The sequence below is a fragment of the Myotis nattereri genome (genome assembly GCF_964212035.1).
Source record: "Myotis nattereri genome assembly, chromosome: 18".
NCBI classification, from domain to species: domain Eukaryota; kingdom Metazoa; phylum Chordata; class Mammalia; order Chiroptera; family Vespertilionidae; genus Myotis; species Myotis nattereri.
In genome coordinates, this window is record NC_138093.1 from 5,599,364 (window position 1) to 5,621,815 (window position 22,452).

At 43.8% G+C, this 22,452-nt stretch overlaps 1 protein-coding gene across 1 annotated transcript in view; it reads left to right on the top strand.

Moving 5' to 3' along the window:
* The first annotated feature begins 2,172 nt into the window (after positions 1-2,172).
* The window catches only part of GNAI3 (G protein subunit alpha i3), a 38,970-nt gene continuing 18,690 nt past the window's right edge, over positions 2,173-22,452 (top strand). Inside the window, exon 1 of the mRNA XM_081112139.1 lies at positions 2,173-2,451. Within this exon, the coding sequence (XP_080968265.1) occupies positions 2,334-2,451 (118 nt within the window). The 5' untranslated portion in view covers positions 2,173-2,333. The remainder of the gene's footprint in view (positions 2,452-22,452) is intronic.

The window sequence follows — 22,452 nt, forward strand, 5'->3', positions numbered from 1 at the left end:
TTTATTGATTTTTTACAGAGAGGAAGAGAGAGAGATAGAGAGTTAGAAACATCGATGAGAGAGAAACATCGATCAGCTGCCTCCTGCACATCTCCCACTGGGGATATGCCCGCAACCCAGGTACATGCCCCTGACCGGAATCGAACCTGGGACCCTTCAGTCCGCAGGCCGACGCTCTATCCACTGAGCCAAACCGGTTTCGGCTGGGAGCCATCTTGTTAAATTATTTTGCCTTTTTCTTTGACTTTGCCCAGCAACCCTTCTTCCCCATACATCAAAGGAGAAAATTTTAAGTGCAGGGATAACTCTAATTCAGGTCGAAATTTTCTGACACCTGTGATCTCACTGGCGTTTATTACAGACTTTGACATCCGCTGGTTCGTATGCCTTTGATTTTTCCCCGAGAGAATCATGAAGGAGATAAACATTTCTCTTCTCTTATGCTAAGAACTTTCCCAACAGTTTCTGCCCTGACCACCTTCCAGGAGTTTTCTCGACGCCAGAATTGCTTGGTCTAGTTCGATATGTAATCCTTAGCTGGGAAGGCTGTTCCTGGAAACATTTGGCCCCTAATCCCCTGAAGAATCAGCAGGTTGAGACCCATCTGTCGCTGCTTTTTCCTGCACCCTGGTGGTGCTGGGCTAGCTCTCAAGCCTAGATGAAGACCTTCTGTTGTCAGGTCTCCCCAGGTAACACCTTACAGCGGCGAGAGAGAAAAGGGGTGAATCTGGGAGTCACACAGACCTACGTACTCACTGTGTGAACTTGGGAAAGATGCTTAACTTCTCTGAGCCTATTTCCTCATCTGCAAAAGTGGGGACAACATTACCTACCTCACAGGGTTGTTGTGAGGATTAAAAGAGATGACATAGGGAAGCACCTAGCCATACCTGGCAAGTAGGTCCTCAATAAACACTGGTTTTTCTTCCCTTTCTTCTTGCCCTTGTCCCCCATTAGTACTGATTATGGGAAAACATGTCCCTTTTATTCTAACAGTCATTAGGGAATGAATAGGAGTCTTGTCAAACTTTGAAAAAACTGGTATAAAGTTATGGGGGTGGAGGCTAAGGTGGCTCTCGTGGAACCTTTCTAATTATTGAATCATCACCATAAAAACCTTTCTTATAGTCTAAGGCTTAGGTTATATTAGGGAAATAACTTTTAACCACAGGGAAAAGCTTTTGGGGCTACAAGAGTTCCCCTCCCTAGACTGTATGGTGGAGAGTAGGTGTGGGGCTCTTGGGAGAAGAGGTAATGTCGGGTCACCTTCGAGGTAGTACCCAGACTATGAGTGGAAAAGGCTATCAGCCTGGGACTTTCATAGGGGATTTATTAATTTTCAAGTGATCCTAGAACTGAAAGGCCAGTTTTACTAGAACTTCTCTTTTTGTGTGGCTCCGCAACAGGAAATTTTAGGAGATTCACAGGGTGCACTGGTTTGTTTCGGGTGTGGGGCTGAGGTTGACTAGTCCGGGTAGAAGAGCTAAGGCCCCTAGCTGCGGGGCGACGACGGGCTCATCCCGGGAAAGGCAGCGAGGACATGCTATGGAGGAACCACCCGCTTACCTTCCAGGGAGAGTCTGCCAGCGACTTCCAGGAGCCCTTTGCCAACAGCGCAGTAGCTGGACAGTTCTCAGGTCCACACAAACCTGCACGTAACGGCCCAAGGACCAGGACCAGGAGCAGAGGCGGCGGACGGAGGGGGAGAAAGGGATCGCTCAGGTCCAGGCACGGTCGGCCTGACAGATCGCAGCGGTGAAGCGTGGCCAGGACCCGGCTCTGAAGTCTGCTCCCATCCCACAGACCTGGCTGCGCAGACCCGGGTGGAGAACGTGTCCTACGCTTGGCCAGGGACCCCGGGTTTGGCCCGTGAGAAATCCCCAGGCGGGTTGTGGGTTCTTAACAGGAGTCCACCCCCCCCACCCTCATCCAAAGCGGGGCTGTGCCCTGGGGAGGGCGCCATGAACTGAAGCCAGTCCCCGGTTTTTCTGCATTTATTTAAAAATGACAACCGAAAACATGCAAAGGGACTAAGGCGAGTTCCACGGGACCGGGGCAGCCCGCAGAACCACCGCCGGGAATCGCCATCCCCCACCCCCGTACTTCCGCTTCCGGTTGCTCCTCCAGTTTCCCCAGCAGGAACAGTTCTAGCCGTAACGGCCGCGGGGCGTTTCCGGAAGTGTCGTAAACGCCGGATATCCGGTTTCTCCGGGCGCTCCAGGAGCTGACCGAGAGGGCCGCCGCCCAGCAGCAGACGCCGACTCGGCCGGCCGACCCGCAGTCTCCGCGGTGCGTGAGTGAGCCCGGGCCTGGTCCCCTCTCCCGCCGCCGCCATGGGCTGCACGTTGAGCGCCGAGGACAAGGCGGCGGTGGAGCGGAGCAAGATGATCGACCGCAACTTGCGTGAGGACGGGGAGAAAGCGGCGAAAGAAGTGAAGCTGCTGCTCCTCGGTGAGGGCCTGTGGGCGGGGCCGGCGGGGCTTGCGGGGAGGCCTGGGCACTCGGGGGCCGTGAGGGGCGTCCGGCCGGGCTGGCGGGGAGGACCCCGAAGCGGGCGGAGGCCGTGGCGGGCAGGGGCTCGGGGGGTGGGGTCGGCGGCTGGTCTCCGCCGGGCGGGGTGCGGGAATCGGGCTGGCGAGGGTGTGACTCCGAGCTGGGCTGCCTTTGGCGGAGAGAGTTGGGAGCGCGGGGGAATGGGACCGTGTTGGGTGCAGAGGAAAGGCTCCGACCGGAAGGGAAGGGGCTGGGGAAAGCTTGGCACGGGGGTTGGAGGGTGTGGGTAGCCAGGAGGACGGGGCACGGTGTGGGGGGCTTGCATATGGCTTGAGAGTTCGGAGCGAGGTGATACTTGATGGCGGGGCAGAGCCGGGGGGCTTGAGTGGTGAGTGTAAATGGAGGGGCTGGGCCAGAGCGGTCGCAGCTGGCCCCGCGGGTGGCGGAGAGGGGGCCTCTGAACAGCAGGGAAGGTGGAGGAACCCTGGCTTACCCAGTCACGCGAAGGTGTGCGGTCGAGCTAACTGGCAAGTTCTCGGTACAAAGGAAGAGTTCGGTTGCAGAGGCTGTCTATGTTTTCCCACCCTTTTTACCCTCCTAAGGTTTTATCACCCCTTCCCTTGGTTTTGCAAAGGGGAGATGGTGTGAGCCGAGGAAATGTAAGGGCTGCCCGGCTTGAGGTTGGTGTCCACAGACGTGGTGGACCGTCCAGCCCGCGTTGGCGGCCGCTGAGTAGTGGGTAGGGATGTGGGTAGGGATGATGTGCGGTGGGAACGGGGTTACCTTAGGGTCCATTCAGGAGCCAGACACATCACATTTACTGTCCAGACTGGGACAGGCTTCTGGCGAGCCGTTTTCTCTCTCTCTCTCTCTCTCTCTCTCTCTCTCTCTCTCTCTCTCTCTCTCCCTTTTGGTCCCTTCAAACTAAAAACATTGATTTCAGGACTTGCTATTTATTTTACCCCACATTCGTTTTAAGTGGCTTTTAGGTACAGCCAGATGCATTTTACTCAGCGTGATTAGTTTAAAAAACGTCGGAGAGGCTGGCTTCTAGAGGCTCGGTAAACGCTATAAAGAACCCTCGCGTCAGCTTGTCAATAAATCAAGCCAGTTGTTTCCTTATAAGCATTTTCTAGGGATTTGTTGGAGAAGAAGTAGGAGTCGTGGTTTCTGTAAGCGGTAGAACTTTATTTTTTAAAACAATTGATTTTTGAGGAAAAGACGTCGCTTTAAGAGAGGTGCTCCACCATCACCTAATTCTGTACTCCAGGCTGTGCTGGGTGCCCCGTTCCTCTCCTCCTGTCAACCTGTTGGTGGTTTGTAGGTTGAGAAGCTCTGGTAACAGCTTTCTGGATGGAGGGCGCAAGTTACACATGAGAGCTTGAGCTTCCAGACTGCTTACCTGATCTTTCAGGAAGCATGAATTCACATTGTAGTTCTAGACTGCCGCTCTCTGTGTAACAAGTATCATTGGGGAATGAGCATGGCCCCTGGCACATGCTCTTTAAATACTATTAATCCTGGGCAGACGTTGCTCCGTGGGGCTTTTCAGGTGTTTGATATAAATCACAACACTCAGGGCATTAGCATGGTCCGTATTGATCAGCTGGTTGTAAAATTAAAGGTGTCTCGTCTTCTTTGTGTGTTTTGATTTATATTGCCCGTCCGAGATCCCCTCAGGGCATTAGCCTATTGCAGTGGTCAGCAAACTCATTAGTGAACAGAGCCAAATATCAACAGGACAACGATTGAAATTTCTTTTGAGAGCCAGATTTTTTAAACTTAAACTATATAGGTAGGTACATTGTTATTAACTTAATTAGGGTACTCCTAAGGCTTAGGAAGAGCCACACTCTAGGGGCCAAAGAGCCGCATGTGGCTCGCGAGCCTATTATAATACAGTTGCAAACTGGGAGGCTTTCCTCCAAGTGGCTGGAGTTGACAGGTGGAACTTGTCCAAATGTCTGCAGAAATATTTATTCAGGACTTTTAAATAGTGCATTTAATTAAGAACAAAATGAAACCTATGATGACTTAGGGAACCTCAAAAGCTGTAAGTAAAAATCGAAGTACTAAAGCATTTGCTTTCAATTTTTATCAATTTCATTGTTTTACGTGAGTTTTTTAATATTCTTGAGCAAGTTTAATCAACCACTAGGTGACAGATACAGATGCTCTTGCTGGAACCATACCATAATGCACATATGAAATGCCAGTTTTCTCCCTTGCTGTTTCTATAAGCAAAATGCACCCATCACAGTATACAAAGAAAGGATTTTCCTTTTGCTGTAGAATACCTCCTGGATGTCCATGTAAGTCATTTTTACTTCATCACTGTGAAGCTGTCAAGTGTAGTCTAAGTTGCGCTCTATTTACTTGCCCTTGTCTCTCCTGGCACATAATAGGTGCTCATTAAATATTACTGTATTTTCTTCCTCACAGGGAGATAGTTTAGCACAGTGATTAACAACATGGGCTCTGCAGTCAGGCTGTTTCATGTTCTCATTGTCATTCACCACCTCTAAACTTGGGAAAGTTATTTACGCAATTCTCTCTCAGCTTCCTCATCTTTTCAAATGGAGAAAATAGAGGTATTTCATAGCATTGCTGTGAGGATTACATATCGTAATAATGTGAAGTAGAACACAGCTTGGTACACTGTATTAGCTCAGTGAATATTAGTTATTTTTGTTATTAAATCAAAATGAATGTTACAGATTACAGGTAGTATGAAATTCAGATTAAGAAACTAGTGTGGGCTGAATTAGTTAAGGAACACTTCTGTGTTATAATTTTTTATTACCTTTTATTTGAATTTCCTTTAGATATGTTATTGGAAGGATCTTGATATTCCAGATTAGTGTTTAATCATAATACTCTATAGAAAGACAAAATTATATTTTGCAAAGCTTTCCAATCAGAGTGCAGTGCATAGGATGGCAAACAGGTGTGCTGTTTGCAAACTTTTAAAATAGTTTTGAAATTTTAAATCATTTTTATAATTTTTCATTACAACTGTTGAAATGGTAATTTTGGTATGATTTCCTCTGTAAATTTTCTGAATTTGGTATTGAAAATATTTCATTTGGAAGATTTATACTAATTAGTATTTAATATCATCTGTAATACTTTGTGTTTGATTTTTCATGTCATAATTTTATGATATATAAAAAACATACCCAGCTTACCTCAATAAGCCTCACAAATATTATCATTTTCAGTGTGTGCCATGAGGTGGCATAGTTGGGACGCACTGGTAGAATGGACAAGAGCACTGCTTTTGGAGTCACATAAAACCAAACTCAATTCCCACCTCCATTTATTAGCTGTGAGACCCAGATCATGTAACTTAACCATGTGTGTCTTAATTTTCACACATATAAAGTGGGAATGATGATGCCTATTTCATAATATGAAATGAGATGATGTATGTAAAATACTCGGCAAACAAATTTCAGTAAATGGTGACCTCTGTTATTACAATGTGAAGCTTATCATTTTAGCTACTATTTTCAAAGGTGTTTCAGGCAGATATCGAATTATTTTTCAAATATTAATATACCCTTTTTAAAGATCTCCAAGGAAATTTAGTAAATATCAATCCTTTATGGTGAAGAAATTAAATATTATCACTTAGTTTTGTAAGTTCTTGCCTGATCTATTCCTGTGCTATCTCCAGATTTTCATTTCTTGTAGTTCCTCTTAGCAGATCTTGAGCAAACATACAAAATGAGGGTGATGCTTTATTCTTTAGGATTCTGCCAGTGGTGGCATGGCAGAAATTAAGTTATATGCAGATAGTTGGAATCATCTAATTCACTTAAATCCCGTGTTATACAATCGATGATTCACATTTAAATATCTGCGTATCACTGGCTGAATCTGCTCATTAAAACTTAGGCAGTCCTTTGATAGGTACCATATTACATTATGTCCTCATAGGATGATATCCTTTGCAGTGTTTGCCATTTTTTGGCATAAGATTCATAGACAGTTGTTAAATTTCTTGTGAGGATGCATCTTGTTTCTGAGAAAGAAAAAAAACTGGCATAAAAAGTAGAAATTCACATTATAAAAATAGGTTTGTTTTTTTATAAGCACTTACTGTTCTTTGTGTCTTTTATTTAAATGCACTCATCATTCTGCAGTCTGACAATGTGGTCCTTTTTAGGGATTACAAGATTGTAATCTTCCCTGAATAGGCTAATTCTGTAGTGATGACAGAGTAGGGTGCTTAGTATTTATTAGAATTTATAGGGTATGTAACCTTTTAATCAGGGCTGCATCGGTGTTGTTTTGAAAAGAATTTTTAGCCTATTAAACTTATTTGCAGTATTACCAAGAAGTCTTTCAGTTCTGTGGCAGTTGTCTCTATGAAAGGGGTTCCTCTTTTGGAGAAGGTTGTTGAAACCCGAAGACCTGTGTTCCTGACTCAGTTCCTCCCATGGTGCTGAGCCTCATCCCCAGTTGCTGGGAAAGGAAAAGGGAGTGGATGGGTCTTGGCAGGTACTTGCTCTTTCCCCCCAACCCTCTCTTTTCCTTTCTGGTTTCTTCCATGGCATGCTTTAACTAACAAACAAACAAACCTGGGGTTTATGTGATTTTCCTGGGGAGAGGAGCCATGGATTCGATCACGTTCTTTTCCCACAATACTGTCTGCCCTCCATTCTTTAAAGTCCCTCATTAGGACCAGGAGAATCAGTAGCCATGCAAAAATGGAAAGTTGAAAATGCAAAAGAAAAAACCTAGACACTGTGAAGAGTCTTTAGTTCCTCTTTTAGAGGACAGTTTTTTACTTGGAATTTTGAGAAATCTCTTTCCTGTACCTCAGATGGCTTGTCTTTCTCCTGTTTCCCCAATGAATTCGTTACCTACAGGCCCCCGCTTCCCTCAGGAGGATAAACCCCATATAGAACTTACCTCCCCACGCCCCTTCTCTCCCCAAGTCCACCTGTCGGGAACTTGCCTGTTCTGGCATCATCGTTCTCAAGTCTTCTTGGCTGAAAACAGATCTAGATTTTTAACTCTTCTCTTGCTCTCATCCTTATAACCAGTCAGTCACCAAGTCCTATGACTCATTTGTTAACCAGATATTGGAGTTACTGGACCTGTAAAATTTTGTTGTTATTGACTGACTTAGGGTCCCATCATTTTCTTTTTCCTAGTAAATGCATTTTAAAAATATCCCAAAGTTCCATCTGTTGTGATTACTATGCAGTTCCCTTTCCTCCATGAAACCTTTTTGATGTTCTGTCCATCTCTTTGAAATATCATAGTACTTTTTATGTCTCTTACAGTCTGTCTACCTTATATTATGATTATTTTTATACTTACCTGCTCCTAACTACATGGTCCTTGAGAGCCAACAGGACTAGGTATTTCTCATCTTTATATTATAAATAATGCTAAGGTGTTTTGCCTGTAAGGAACAGGAACTTTCTCACACTTGTCCCAATCAAGGAGGAGTTTATTGAAAGGATACAGTGGGCAACTTCATAGGCATGAGACATCCAAAGATAGACAAGAAATAAATAGAGCCAGGTCCCGTGTGTAAGGATTGTGATGCGTGCTCTCTCCCTGATTCCTCCTAGGACAGAATAGTCATTTGTTCTGTTTTGTTGGTAAGTCACCTCTTCAGATCAGCTTTCTCTGCTCACTTATGACTTCTTTGGCCCTGCCCATCCCTACCCCCAATTTTCAGCTTTGGCTTACTCCGACACCTCTGGCTCACACACTGCCTGACCTGTTGGTTAAGTGCTTCATGTCATCCGAGTCAGGTTCCCATGATCCCCATTTCAGGTTCCTGGGAAAGAATGTCAGATTGGCTCAGCCTTGTCAGGTGCCCACCACTATCTAGCCAGCTGTAGTGGGAATATGGCAGGATTGATGAAGCATTATGAGTTCCGTAAGTCTTACCCTTTCCAAGACTGGGGGGGTCAAATTCTCTATTAAAAAAGCATTAGGGGCCCAGCGCAAAATTGCGGGAGATTCAGGACCCAGAGTCCTGCAGCTTGGTGGGACCCAGAAACCCGCCCGCTGCCCTGGCGGGACCTAGAAACCCACCCTCGCCTCCAGTCAAGTCTTCTAGACTCGAGTCCCCGGCCACCTGTGCCCACCCCTCGCGCACAGCCTCCTGCTGACTGGTCCTTATGGCGTGATGACCACAGGCTTTTTATATAATAGATGGATAGAGAGTTAATGATTAATAGATGACAATCCTACGATGTAGTGGACACTCATTAAATACAAGTTGGAATGATATGAAATATTGAAGAACTAACTGTATCCCTGCTTTAGCCCTAGCTGGATTGCTGAGTGGTTAGAGCGTCGGCCCACAGACTAAAGGGTCGTGGGTTTGATTCTGGTCTAGGGCACATACCTCGATTGCAGGCTTGATCCCTGGCCTCGGTCGGGGCGTGTCCAGAAGGCAACCAGTTGATGTTTCTCTCTATCTCTACTCCTCCCTTCCACTCTCTCCCAAAATCAATGGAAAAAATATCCTGTTTTTCATTAATTCAGAAGAACATGCCTGCTAATTCTCAATATTAAGTTGTCATTTTGTATGGTTGGCAGATGTAATTAAATTCAAACTTGAGGTAGGGTGCAGGATGTTAAACTCCCATTATCAACACATCCAACTCAGAATAGTTACTTAATTACTATTAAATAACCGAATTCACCTGAATTTAATTACTTTCTATTTTAATTCAGGAGCTAATTTTTTAATGCGTATAATCAGTACAGGACCTGTGCTTCATCATCCCTGCTTTTTCCTGACTTTTTTCCCTACTATTTTTATGAGCACCAGAAAATTGTCCAAAACTAAGGGAAGTGGTAAAACAGACGATTTTGCTCCTTGTTAATAATCTTGCTTATAGGTTTTTTGTTTGTTTGTTTGTTTAGGGAGCAGGTAAAAACATGGCAGGGCAGATTGCTCATAGATTTGAGCTATCATGCTCTGTCTTATGTTTTGTTGGCTTAGTGTAGTTTTGTTTTATTAGGGATTGGGACTTGTCTCGGAAAGTGGGGAAGGGAAGAAGAGATGCTTTAAGTACCCAGGAGCGAGAATGTTAGCACAGAGACAGATGTCTAGAGCAGTGGACTCTAAATTTGTTCAGATCACCGGAGCTTGTTTTAAAATTTAAACAGAATACAGAAATAAAGAGACTGAAAATTGGGAGATCAGTCCTAATCGCTGAGCTTCATTTTCCTTGTTCTGCGTGAGGTCTGATCTCAGGGTCCTTTGTCTGTGGCGTTAATATTATCAGCCAGAGGGGGTATTTTAGCAAATTATAAAGAGGGCTGTTTTTGCGTTGCTAGTTCTCTTATTCTTGAGTTTGATCAAACTTAGTTTAACATAAAGCTGTTTAGGAAGATAGTTAAAAACTGAGGTTAAAAACCTGGAAGACATAAATCACATAAAGTGCCCATAGTGTAAATGGTCAGGAGAATGTAGAGAAAAGAAATTGTTCTCGGATTTCATTTTAACCTCCAGTTTTTAAACTGTCTTACTTTTTGGTATATTTCTTTTTCAGTGTTTAGCAAGTTAGAGTTATCTTTAAGCATTTATCTATCCAGGCTATCCTGTTACCTGCTTAGCAATCATCTGTATCATTTCTGTAATTCAAGCTACTTGAACTGAGTAACATTGTGTTAGGATCCCTGTTTAATCAGTCTAGTTTTGATACAGTGCTCTGTGTAAATGAAATATCCTGTTTTCCATGATTTGCTATTAAGTTGTAACAGAAATGAATATATCTAATATGAACTAATCAAAGAAGGATTCCAAAAAGACCAAGTTTGTTTGACATGTATATGAAAAATGGCCTAATGATCTTAGACAAGTTTCAGGAGGATGTAGACTTCAGACATGAATTCCCTTTGACTTCCAAGTTAGACTTGGAAGATCCTTAAAAGTTTAAGAAAGATTGTTCAAGATTAGCTGAGGTATTAGTGTTTATTGTTTGCTTCTTTTTTTCACCAAGTCTATTCAAATGGTTAATGTTTTTAATATTCATACGAAAGTCTTAGGTTTTTGTTTTTTTTAAGTGATGTTATTATTTTACATCTCAGAATTGCTTAACTTAAAAGTAGTGCTCTAAATTTTTTCTAGCTGCTCATGGAAACCTACAGCTGTAGAGTCAGGCATGTCTCACCATGATCAAAACATACACTCTATTTATATATTTAAATTGTGCTTGTATCTTCTGTTTTGTGCAGGTGGCCTGAGGTTGACACTTACTATACTGGTGATATAGGAACCTTTACATCAGAGTTCTTTAAAATTAGTGGGGTAGCTTGATTCTTGTCATCTTATAATGAATCTTTCTGTAGTGGTTGGGTTTTAAAACTAAAACAGTATTCCATTGAATTCCAAAAACTTACGATGGAATGTTGCACTGTCCGTGGCTTTCGTTTTAGTCATGTATTGATATCCCTTGTTTTAAATTTTTTTTCTTATTAAATGGATAGTGTTGTATGGAAATGGATTTTGCTGGGACCTTGGAAATTACATTTTACAAATTACTGTAAGTTATAGAAAGATGGTTTCAGAGTAACATACTTTTAGTAGAGCATGTTCTCTCTGTTTCCTAAAGTTAAAATATGGGAATCATTAACTTCAAAACACGGCTCTGTTTGAGGCAATGCTGTAATTGCTACCATGACTTACATAGTTAATGTAGTTCTGATGTCTGCGATTGATAGTGCAGCCTTAAACACTCTATGGAAGTGATTTCAATGTTGAGGTACGCATTTTGGGAAATAAAATATTGAACTCCTTCAGTTTAATGATGGAAATCTCTTTTACCATTTTGCTGCATTAATATAGCCTCACATATTTTAGTTCATTTCGGGTTGTTAAAAAATAATTTTGTTTCTTCCTCTACTTCTAAGAGAAGTATATTTCTTATTCTTTTAGTATTTCTGTTATTATGGTTGTAATTAAAATCCACATTCATGCCCTAACCGGTTTGGCTCAGTGGATAGAGCGTCGGCCTGCGGACTCAAGGATCCCAGGTTCGATTCCGGTCAAGGGCATGTGCCTTGGTTGTGGGCACATACCCAGTAGGGGGTGTGCAGGAGGCAGCTGATCGATGTCTCTCTCTCATCAATGTTTCCAACTCTCTATTCCTCTCCCTTCCTCTCTGTAAAAAATCAATAAAATATATTTTAAAAAATAAAATAAAATAAAATCCACATTCATGTCCTCATCAATAATTGTAGTTCTTTCAACTCTTTCTAGACTACTTAAAAGTTTTTTTTAATACACTTTTTATTTTGGAATAATTTTAGATTTATAGAAAAGCCACAAGATGGTGCATAGAGTTCCCGTAGACTGTTCACCTGGTTTCCCTTAATGTTGACATCTTAACACAGCAATGATACATTTGTCAACACTGAACTTCACACTTCATTGGGACTTTAGCAGTTTTCCACTAATGGTTTTTTTTCTGCTCCAGGATCCAGTCCAGGGCACCGCATCACACTTGTCAGGGCTGCTTTCAGTTGAGCTTTTTGGCTTTTGGTGTGGCACTGTCCAAAGGAGGCTTGTTTATTAAGCTACTATGATCAGCTATCTCTGATCGTCTTATACGTGCTCAGGTACTTTCCTAGCCAGGAGATTACAAATAACTGAGAAATAGAGCTCTGAAGCAATTCGAGCTGTGGAGATACACGAGTAAACAGTGATAATATATGTGGAATGTGGTTACAGAAGGAGTAGCCAAGTTCTGGAAGGAGGTGGGGAAGAGACATATCAGGGAAGTCCTCCCAGAGGAGGCGATGTTCGAGATGGGCCTTGAAGGGTAAATAGGAGCTCTTAAGGCAGAGACTGGAGAGAAGTGCACCCAGACAGAGGGGTAATAGTGCGCACAAAAGCTCAGTGATATCTGTGAGCCAATGACTAGGTTTGCCTGGAATGAAGGGTTGGTGTAAGAATGGAGGAGGTGAGGCTGGAGAGGTATGCAGGGATTAGAAGGGTGCTCATTGGAGTATTTTACTGCCCTATCTCACAAGAAAATTTTGAGGTGGGGCTAGTAAGAAATGTACCTTTGCAAAATTCATTTTCAGTGGTGTATGTGTACAAACCATATAATTTAGGGTTAACATCAAATGGCTTTTTGTTGACCTGCTTTCAAAGAAGTGAAAGGAAACTTACTCACCAGAAGCCAAAATTAGAATACTGAGGCAGCCAGAGGCTAATCCCCTCCTTGCTCACAGGCGCCTGCTCCCTCAAGCATTCTCTTTATATTCCACAGAAGTGAGGAGGAACCCACACTTGTCCCACTCACATGGCCAGTTGCCCAAGGAGAACACCGGATCTTTAGCAGCACTCAAGTTACTCGTTCGTGTTCTCAAGTGATAGTGTTTTGAGGAGAGCTATTCAGCTAAGTGAGCTGCCTCTTTTTCTCTCTTAAACCAACATCTTCCTTAGGTGATTTATGAACGTTAAAGTGGCCGTTAGCTTTCTGCTTTATAGTTTACTAGTGGCCTGGTGCACGGATTTGTGCACATTAAAAGGAAATTAATTAGAAGGTGGCCAGCGGGGGGCCAGGCTAGCCGGGGCCAGACACGCCCTGGAGCCAACCTCCCGCGGTCCCTCCCTCACCAGATTTGGGCGATGGTGCCCAGCAACAACATAACTCATGACCGAAGGTGGAACCATGCGGCCCTGCGAGGAATCGGGCTCCCTCCTCTCTGGTTCCGGGGTTCGTCACCACCACAGCTGCCAAGTCACTGCAACTCGGCAGCTCCTGCGTTGAGCGTCTGCCCCCTGGTGGTTGTGTGCGTCATACCTACCGGACAGTTGGACAGTCCTTTAGCCTTTTATATATATACTAGAGGCCTGGTGCATGAAATTCATGCACAGGTATGGTCCCTAGACCTAGCCAGTGAACGAAGTGCAAGCATCTGCCATGGAAGGGCAGGTCCCAGCTGACCTCTGGGCCTTGGGCGACACCTGGGCCCCTGGGCCCCTGCGTGCCCCCTTCCGCCTGAGTCCCCACACGGAGATCCAGTAAGCACGGTTGGACGCTGTGGGCTGGGGCGCAACGTGGGCCTCTGGGTGCCGCACAGAAGCTGGGCAGGCAGCACGCTCTCTCCCAGCCAGCCTCAGCAGACCGGCTCCTGCGTGAACCCACAGGGAGCTTACTGGTCCCAGTGGTCCCGGCAGCTGTGGCCCTGCTCACCCGGAAGCCCACTGGGGCCAGCAGCACCTCCACTGCCGCCCGCTGCCAGTGTCTTGTCGCCGATGCCCGTCGTGCTTTGCACAGTCCCCTGGTGGTTAGCACACATCTAGCAAGTGGTCAAACTGCCAGTCGAACTCCTGGTTGAGGGGACAATTTGCATATTAGGCTTTTATTATATAGGATAAATAAGGCTTGGAAAATGATAGGATTGCCCATGTAATTGGAGAAAGATGTGAAACTGTACAAACCATATACTGTTGTGTAAGGCAGACATATTTTGGTTGTTAGGGTTTTGGGTTTTTTTTTAATGCCCTCCCGTCCCTTATTGCATATTCACCTTCTAGAAATATTTCATGGAAAAGTAATTGATGATAGGAAGAGACTCAGGTGACTTCAGAGATGACTGGGCATCTTTAATGTTTTATGCTGGGTGATAGCTGCACAGATGTTTGTTTTGTTACACATATGTCACAATTACTCCCTTTTATGTATTCAATATTTAATCAAACCAACCTAAGATTTTTTTAAAGGCCAAAAATAAGGTAATTGATTGTAATTAACTCAAAGCTACTTCCATTTAGTTTTTATTTTTATGTTTTGTTTTGCTCACAAGAAATAGAAAACGGATTGAAGCCAGCTCAGAGAGTTGGGAGGGAACTGTTAGACTGGAGAGAGGTTTTCCGGGAAAGCAGGAAGAACGGAGGAGTCGGGCCGTGGGAACTGAGGCAGCGCTGGCATTGGCCAGGCTCCTGTTGTCTTCCCTCTTTCGGCTTCCTGTTGCTTTCTTGTCTCTTCCTCTCCCTTCTGTCTCCTTGGTCCCATCCATTCTCTTTCCCCACCTTCTGACTCTTCTCTTGTGTGTGCTCTCTCCTCTCTCATGGCGCCTGTACGGCTCTCTGCACATCTGTCTGCTCGCTTTTCTCTAGGCCAGCTTCCCGAGGCCCTTCCCTTTCTGACATTGATGTGCATGAAGGCCCCCTAATGGCAGCCTGGGTTTCACACATTGCAGCCTAGTAGTTCAGGATTCCCTTTTCTCCATTTCCTTGTACAGCGTCCTCAGTTAATCTGATTGGGGGTCCTGCTCATCTTTTGGAGCAAGGTCGAGCAGGGTGCAGGTCCTTTGTCAGCCTTGCCTGGGTGACTCCTGCTTCAGGTATTCACTTCCTGATCAATCACAGGGAGGGAGTGGCCCAGAACATGTCGGCCATTGCAAGTTTTATCAGAAATTTCTTATATACACTTCAAACCTTTTGGGCAATTGTTTCCTAGAAAAATCTTTTCAGAAAAGAGACCGTTTTCTCTGCCCCAGTCACACTCACTGCCATCTTTTACCCTTAAGTATTCATTCATTTACTCATTCACTGCACAGATAGTTCATGAGGACTCACTGTGTTTCGTGCCCTCTCTTGGGTGTTGGGATACGGGGTGGACAGGACAGATTCATAGCAGCTTCACTGAAGTGGATGGTGGGTGCCCTGGAGCTGGGATAGGCCTAGTGAGATGAGGAGGGAAATAGGGGGAATAGGAGAGGTTTGTGAGTGAGTCCAAATTTACTGTCAGGTGTAATTGTGGGTGAGAGGTGAGGGCATAGCCAGGAATGGGTGTGGGGCTGAGTAAAAATAGCAGAGGAATGGAAATCTGTTTCTGTTACCTGCCCACATTGAAAATTCCATCCATTGCAACTGGCATTTGCAAAATGTGATTAGGTAACCATTGAATCTCATGGAAACTCAAGCCACTCATCATGCCCGCAGTTATGTGCCTACCTGTCCTAGATGGAGGCTAGATACGGGGGGTGGGGGCGGGGGGGGGGGTGCGGGGACACACTGAAAGAAGGCACTCAGTTGTGCTTTGTAAGAGCGCTTTTGAGCATAGGACTACTGGAGACCTAAATAAGTACAAACCCAATTCCTTACATTAATTTGACCAAATAATTAGTGTGACAATGTTTGACACAAGCCTGTAGGATCAGGTTGGACCTGGTCAGAGTGCCCTTGAGGGAGCAGTACAGTGTGGAAGAGTGTTCAGGTGGTACCGAAAAGAGTTTCATTGCCATTTCATCAAGGCCGAGGAAACCAGTTGGCAGCTTAGGAAAAGTGAGGAGAGTAGGAGCTGGGAGATAGTCGGCTTTTTAGAGGAGCCAAGAGCTGGCTAGAGATCAAGATAAGGTGAGGTGGCTGGGAGGGAGAGTTTGGAACTGAATTTTGGAAACTAACCTCTGGGACGGACACTGAAAGGCAATGAACAGGCTAGATCAGCCACCAGAGTGGGAGTAATAATGTGCAGAGAGGATGGCGCGGGCTTCAGCAGAGAGTGGAAGTTTGAACTAAGTAGGGTTTGCAAGGATTTTTTTTTTTATAATTTATTTTTATTGATTTTTTACAGAGAGGAAGGGAGAGGGATAGAGAGTTAGAAACATCGATGAGAGAGAAACATTGACCAGCTGCCTCTTGCACACCTCCTACTGGGGATGTGCCCACAACCAAGGTACATGCCCTTGACCGGAATCGAACCTGGGACCTTTCAGTCCACAAGCCAACGCTCTATCCACTGAGCCAAACCAGTTTGGCTATAAGGATATTTATGTGCAGAGGATGGGCAGGCTTAGAGGGACAGTGGGCTGGGTGGAACAAGGCATTCTGACACTTTAGGCCAGTGATGGCGAACCTATGACATGTGTGTCAGAGGTGACACGCGAACTCATTTTTTTGGTTGATTTCTCTTTGTTAAATGGCATTTAAATATATAAAATATCAAAAATATAAGTCTTTGTTTTACTATGGTTGCAAATATTAAAAAATTTCTATATGTGACACGGCACCAGAGTTAAGTTAGGGTTTTTCAAAATGCTGACACACCGAGCTCAAAAGGTTCGCCATCACTGCTTTAGGCTAAGGAAACTTGCTAATTTCACACGAAAAGCAGTTTCTAACTTCTCCCACGAGATCGTAAGTTCCTAAGCTTATCTGTATTTGAAGTCTCTGCCCAGCAGTTTCTGACACATACAAGAAATGCTTGTGAGGGGGGAAAAGACTGAGAAACAATTTTTATTTGCTCTATGACATTTTTCGCATCTGTAATTCTGCTAACCTTTTCTTTTACTGAATTAGGAAGTGACTGGTTGTTGTATTAAGAATGGTACCTTGAAAAGCGTTCTGAATGAAATGTCATTTTCACCTTAATCTGAATTTTTACTGTTAGCTACTCTATGCCTGTCAATAGAAAGGAATCAGTGGGAGCCATCGATCATCTTGTGATTGGAACGAGCATGGCCTGTGGTCCTGAGATCCTTAGTTAAGGATATTCATTCTTTAAAGAGCAGCAGCTAACTTGAATATTCTGCCAGTTGGAGATTATGTCATTACAGAGCCCCCTTGAGCATGAATAGAGGTTTGCTGCCAGACATCCTTTCCTCCATGTTCTGCACTGTCTGATGCTTTCTGTTCTCTGTCCCTTCTTGATCAGGAGTGCCTGTTGGAGACATGCTGATCACTGGATTATGGTCACTATTGTAAATGGTTGAGTTAATAGGATGATGTGACCCATGGTCTGATTTCAAGCCTACGTGTGTCAGAATTAGAGATTGAGTCTGCTGTTAGCTTTATCGAGTCATTATAACTATAGTGTTAGAGTGCAACCACGGAGCACCTAGGCACAGCCCTTCACAGTTGCTATATAAGGAGACAGTGAGGCCAGGTGGCTTGCCAAAGGTCCTGCAGTTAGTCATGGCCGAGCTAGGACCGAAGTCTACTCTTCCACAGCGTTTATTATGCCATGGTATCGTTCACTAAAAAAAAAATATTTTTAAGTGCCTGAGTTGTAAATGAAAGGTGAGGATAAGTTAGAAAAATCAAATTTATTTGCTGGTCAAGTTTTCAACCTTCCGTGGTACAGAAGTCAGGTGTTCCCATTTGTCTGATAATAGGGCCTGTAGGGACCCAGAGAGTGTCTTGGTCTAGCACGGGCTGGTCATCCACACCTAGTGCCCTGCGGGACTTAGCTACAGACCTCCAGAAGGGGGGCGGTGCTCTAGCTATAATCCGGGCTTTTAGACACTTCAAGATTTCTCCATGGAAACAGATACTTAAAAGGAAGGAGACAGAGATGTTCCAGGTGCCACAAGAATCGCCACTAGTACACGAGGTAGTGGTACAAGGACAAAACACAAGGAAACGCCGGAGAGGTACTGGTGGGTGAGAGGTGTGGGAGAGAAGGTAGTAGGCGTATCTAGAGCCGAAAGTGTGTATTTGAGGAAGAGAGGTTTTTTGTTGTTGTTGTTGTTCCTCTGGGTGGGGTGGAGAAAATGACTCATGCTTTGACATAGTTTGCGGTAGTTTTTAGGTTATAAGCTGCTGCTTAAGACTGTGAATCCACGTTCCATCTAGGATTTGATTGTTGGGAAACAGCTGCTACTGGGATTTTGAGCCAACATCAGTGTCGAAGGAGTTTTTATTAAATTATATTCTTTGGGCCCTAAGGTTACTTGGTGGTATTCCCACAGTGGAAACAGCATTCACAATGATGGCTGGTTAATGTTTACTGAATACTATCGTGTGTCAGGCTCTGTTCTAAGCATCATCAGTTGACTGTTCTACAGGTAAGTAAATCTTATCCCTGAGGGCACAGCAGTGTAAAGGAGCAGAATACGTATTGCTCATGCTCCCTCTGTGGACTGGCTTGATGTTTCCTTCTAGTCAAAATGAAAGAGGAAAAAAGAGAGGCGTCAGGTGACACTGTTTTTCGAGGATCAGCCCTCTTTTAGGGTTTAAAATCAGTGTGTATATAAGCTAAACATGTTTATTTATGTGATAATTATTTATATATGTTAGCAATTCCCTGGACTTAAAAAAAATCGTGCAAAGAAATCACATGGGGAGGGGACAGGAGTGGGGAGGAGGGGAGTCATTGGTGGGGGAAGGAGACATTTGTAATACTTCAAACCATAAAGATAAATAAAAGAAAAAAGAGAAATCATCAGCATGTATCTTCCATCCCCATAATGTAGTGTGTGTTGTGGGAAGAAGTGGGTGGGGCGTGTAATGTGGTGTCTCCTCTCAAGGAGCTCCTTAAAAACAAAACTTAGAATGCATTTAGGTAAATACGATGATTCTAGAACAGAGCTGGTAAGTTGTTTTTCATCTAACTGTTGGTGATTATGCTAACCTGTACACACACTGCTTGTTCTGTTTGATTGTTTCTAAGCTGATTTTCTAAACCAATTCTACCCCTTTATTTGCTGCACATTGCCTTGCTTCTTGTATGAGAGCAAGATCATCTAACTTAGCTTCTTCTGCTCTTTTTCTTTCAGAAATCCCTTAGCTTTAGCCCTCATCCTTTCTTCTTATTGATATAAGATGACATTTAGCTATATATCTTTTCAAGTCTAAATCTTCTAAGTTAAACTGATCCCATTCTCTCCTGTTTCTGGGACCTTTCGGACTTTGCTCTCCTATACACCCTACCCCCTGCCCAGTTCCATCCCTTCTGCTACAGAGTCATCTTCAGTTCTTCTCTCTAGGCCATGGATTCAGTCATTGCACTCCCTTTGTGTGGATCCCATTCTTTACATCCTTATGATTACTGCCCTGGCAGATTGAAGATGGGCAGATGAGTCTCCCCTTAAATTTGGTGAATTTTGAAGGAAGGTAGGTAAAAGGATGTAGATAAAATTAGGAAGTTCCAAACACCATATCTGTATTGGGAGGGGAAGGTGAGACATGGGAAGCATGTGGGGAAAACCTAAGAGAGATGTTACTAGAAGGGGACTCACTACTGCAGCAGCAGAGCACAGAGGATTGAGGTAAAAATGAAGAGTCCAGCCCAAATAAAGGGTTACAGAAGATGTTAGAATTTGGATAATTATTAGGTAAACTGGTGCCTTTTTAGTGGTGTCATTTGGAAAGAATGAGAAGGAAGGGGGGCTTTGAGCTAGAAGTTTCAGAAAGTTACAGCAATATAATAGGTGTAGTGTCAGGCTGAGATGTGAGGAGTAGAAAGGATTAACTTGAGAAATGCATAAGGAGGAAGAAGATTTGGTTACAGCCTGATGTAAGGAGAGAAGAGTGAGTGAGTTCCAGGTGACTCTTAGATTTCATACTTGGAAGAAAGGTAAGCTGGTGGCACTTTTCATGGTGATCTAGAAGCCGAATAGGTCCAAGCCTTTCGGTAGAAAGCAAATCAGTCTGTATTTGTATAAAATGCCCTGAAACGCCCACTCAATTCTGTGGTCAGTAAGAGGTGCCTTCTTTTAAGAGATGGAACTGGGTACCTAATAAAAGCTTGGGTGAGCACTGGCTGGTTTGGCTCAGCGTATAGAGCGTCGGCCTGCGGGCTCAAGGGTCCCAGGTTCGGTTCCGATCAAGGGCATGTACCTGGGTTGCAGGCGCATCCCCAGTGGGGGGCGTGCAGGATGCAGCTGAATCTATGTTTCTCTCTCATCGATGTTTCTGACTCGCTATCCCTCTCCCTCTCCCTTCCTCTCTGTAAAGGAATCGATGAAGTATATTAAAAAAAAAAAAAAAAAAAAAAAAGCTTGGGTGAAAAAAATACATATACAAATACATACATTTATATATAGTGTCATAATGAAGAGAAGGACAAACTGACATTTTATCAGGTAGCCTTGGAAAAGCATAGAGGTAGGGCAACATATAGCTGGTATGCTTTTTTATTTTCTTCCCCAGAATTGAAATCGAATAATTAGGTTGTGTGTGTGTGTTTTTTTTGTGTTTTTTTTTAATATATTTTATTGATTTTTTACAGAGAGAAAGGGAGAGAGATAGAGAGTTAGAGACATCGATGGGAGAGAAACATCGATCAGCTGCCTCCTGCACATCTCCCACTGGGAATGTGCCCGCAACCCAGGTACATGCCCTTGACCAGAATCGAACCCTGGACCTCTCAGTCCGCAGGCCGACGCTCTATCCACTGAGCCAAACCGGTTTCGGCAGGTTGTGTGTGTTTTTTAAGATATGCAAGGGAGAAATCACTTCTTTCTTACAGTGTCCTTAGAAAGTTCTCTGCGTGCTACTTGAATATTAACTATTTTAGTGCTACCCCTGATAATTGATTCGGTGATAAGAACAGAGACAGTGTCACAGGTAAAAATCCTGTTTGATTCTGTAAAAATGTAGATGTCTGAAATGTTTAAGTTATTTGAGTTTTATTTTCACTAACATTTTTGGTTGATAGAGTTGAGAAATATTTAGTAAAGGATCATACATAATAAACATTAGTCATTTATCTGTTCAGCAGTATTTATTTGCATGACCGACTTATGTTAGGTTTAGTTTTAGGTCCTGGGAATACAGGGATGCATAAACCATCATGGAGCTTATATTTTAGTGGAGAAGACATAAAGTGAACACGTCTGTAATGTGAAGAAGTGACAGGTGCTTCAAGAAAATACAACACAGAGTGAGGGGGGAGAGGGCGAATGGGATGGAGCTTTTTAGGTAGATTAGTCAGGGAATGCTGTTCTGAAGGAAGAAGAAGATTTTGTAAAAACTTATTCCAGGCAGAGGGAATAGTGACTGCAGAGACCATGAGTCAGGATCAAGCTCACTGAGAACCTGTTTGGTATGTTTCCTGACTAACAAGAGCAGAGAGAACAAAATGGAGAATGACGGAGTCAACAATGAAGAGGTGGACGGGCCAGAGCGCAGTGGGCCTTCCTGCCCCCGGATTTTACTTTGAATGTAATCGGAGGCAGAGGAGAGTTTGAGGTGGAGTTGTGACATGATCTGATTTACATTTTACATATTTCATTCCTGCCACTGAGGGGAACACTGACCATAGGAAAGGCAAGGTCTGAAGCGTTTAGGAAGTCTTTGCAGTAATCACCTGTGGTTTCCAGTGTACTCATCATGATCCATTGTGGGGCAAGAAGAACCTGTTAGAACTATGTATTTATTTATTTAAAAATTAGACTTTCCTAATATTTAATATACATATTGGTACTGGCACCCACATTTCATCTGTATGTTAATTATATGTCACCATTTTTAGCTTGAGCGACTGAGTCAGTGATGGTGTCATTTACTGAGATAAGGAAACGGGATGGGGCGGGCTTTGGTGGGAAGGTAGGGAAGCAGTAACTCAGTTTGGGGCATTTTAAGTTTGTGATGTCTAATAGGAAGCTAATGAGATAGATATACCAGTAGGTAGTTTCCATAGATGAGTCTGGAGCCAAGGTTAGAAGCCAAGATTAAAGATCTAAATTTGGAAATCATTAGCATAGAGGCAGTATACAACTTTGGAGCCAAACTGTGTGAGTGCACATTTTTAGCTCTGCTGCTTACTGACTGTAATTGTGGACAAGTTAACATCTCTCCGCTGTATGTACGTCATCTGGGGATAATAATATCTACCACACGGGGTATTGTATTCATTGGGTTAACACAAGCAAAGTGCATGGAATTGTGTCTGGCACTCAGTACTCACTAGCTGTTAACTATTATTATCACTTTATGACTGGTGTTTAAAACACCAGTTAGATGAGGTGGCCTAGAGAATGAATGCAGACAGAGAAAAGGGCCAAAGAAATAACCTTTAGAATTCAGACAGGAGGATGTGGGCTCCAGAAAATATTTCAAGGGGAGAAGTTATCAATGTGGACAAGTTCTGTTTAAGAGGTTGAGTAAGATGAGGAACAAGAATTGGCCATTGGCTTTGTTAACATGGAAGTTGTGAGACCTGGGGAAGTGGTTTCAGTCGAGTGGTGGGCATGGACATCTGCCTGGAGTGGGTTAGGAGAGAATGGGAGGCACAG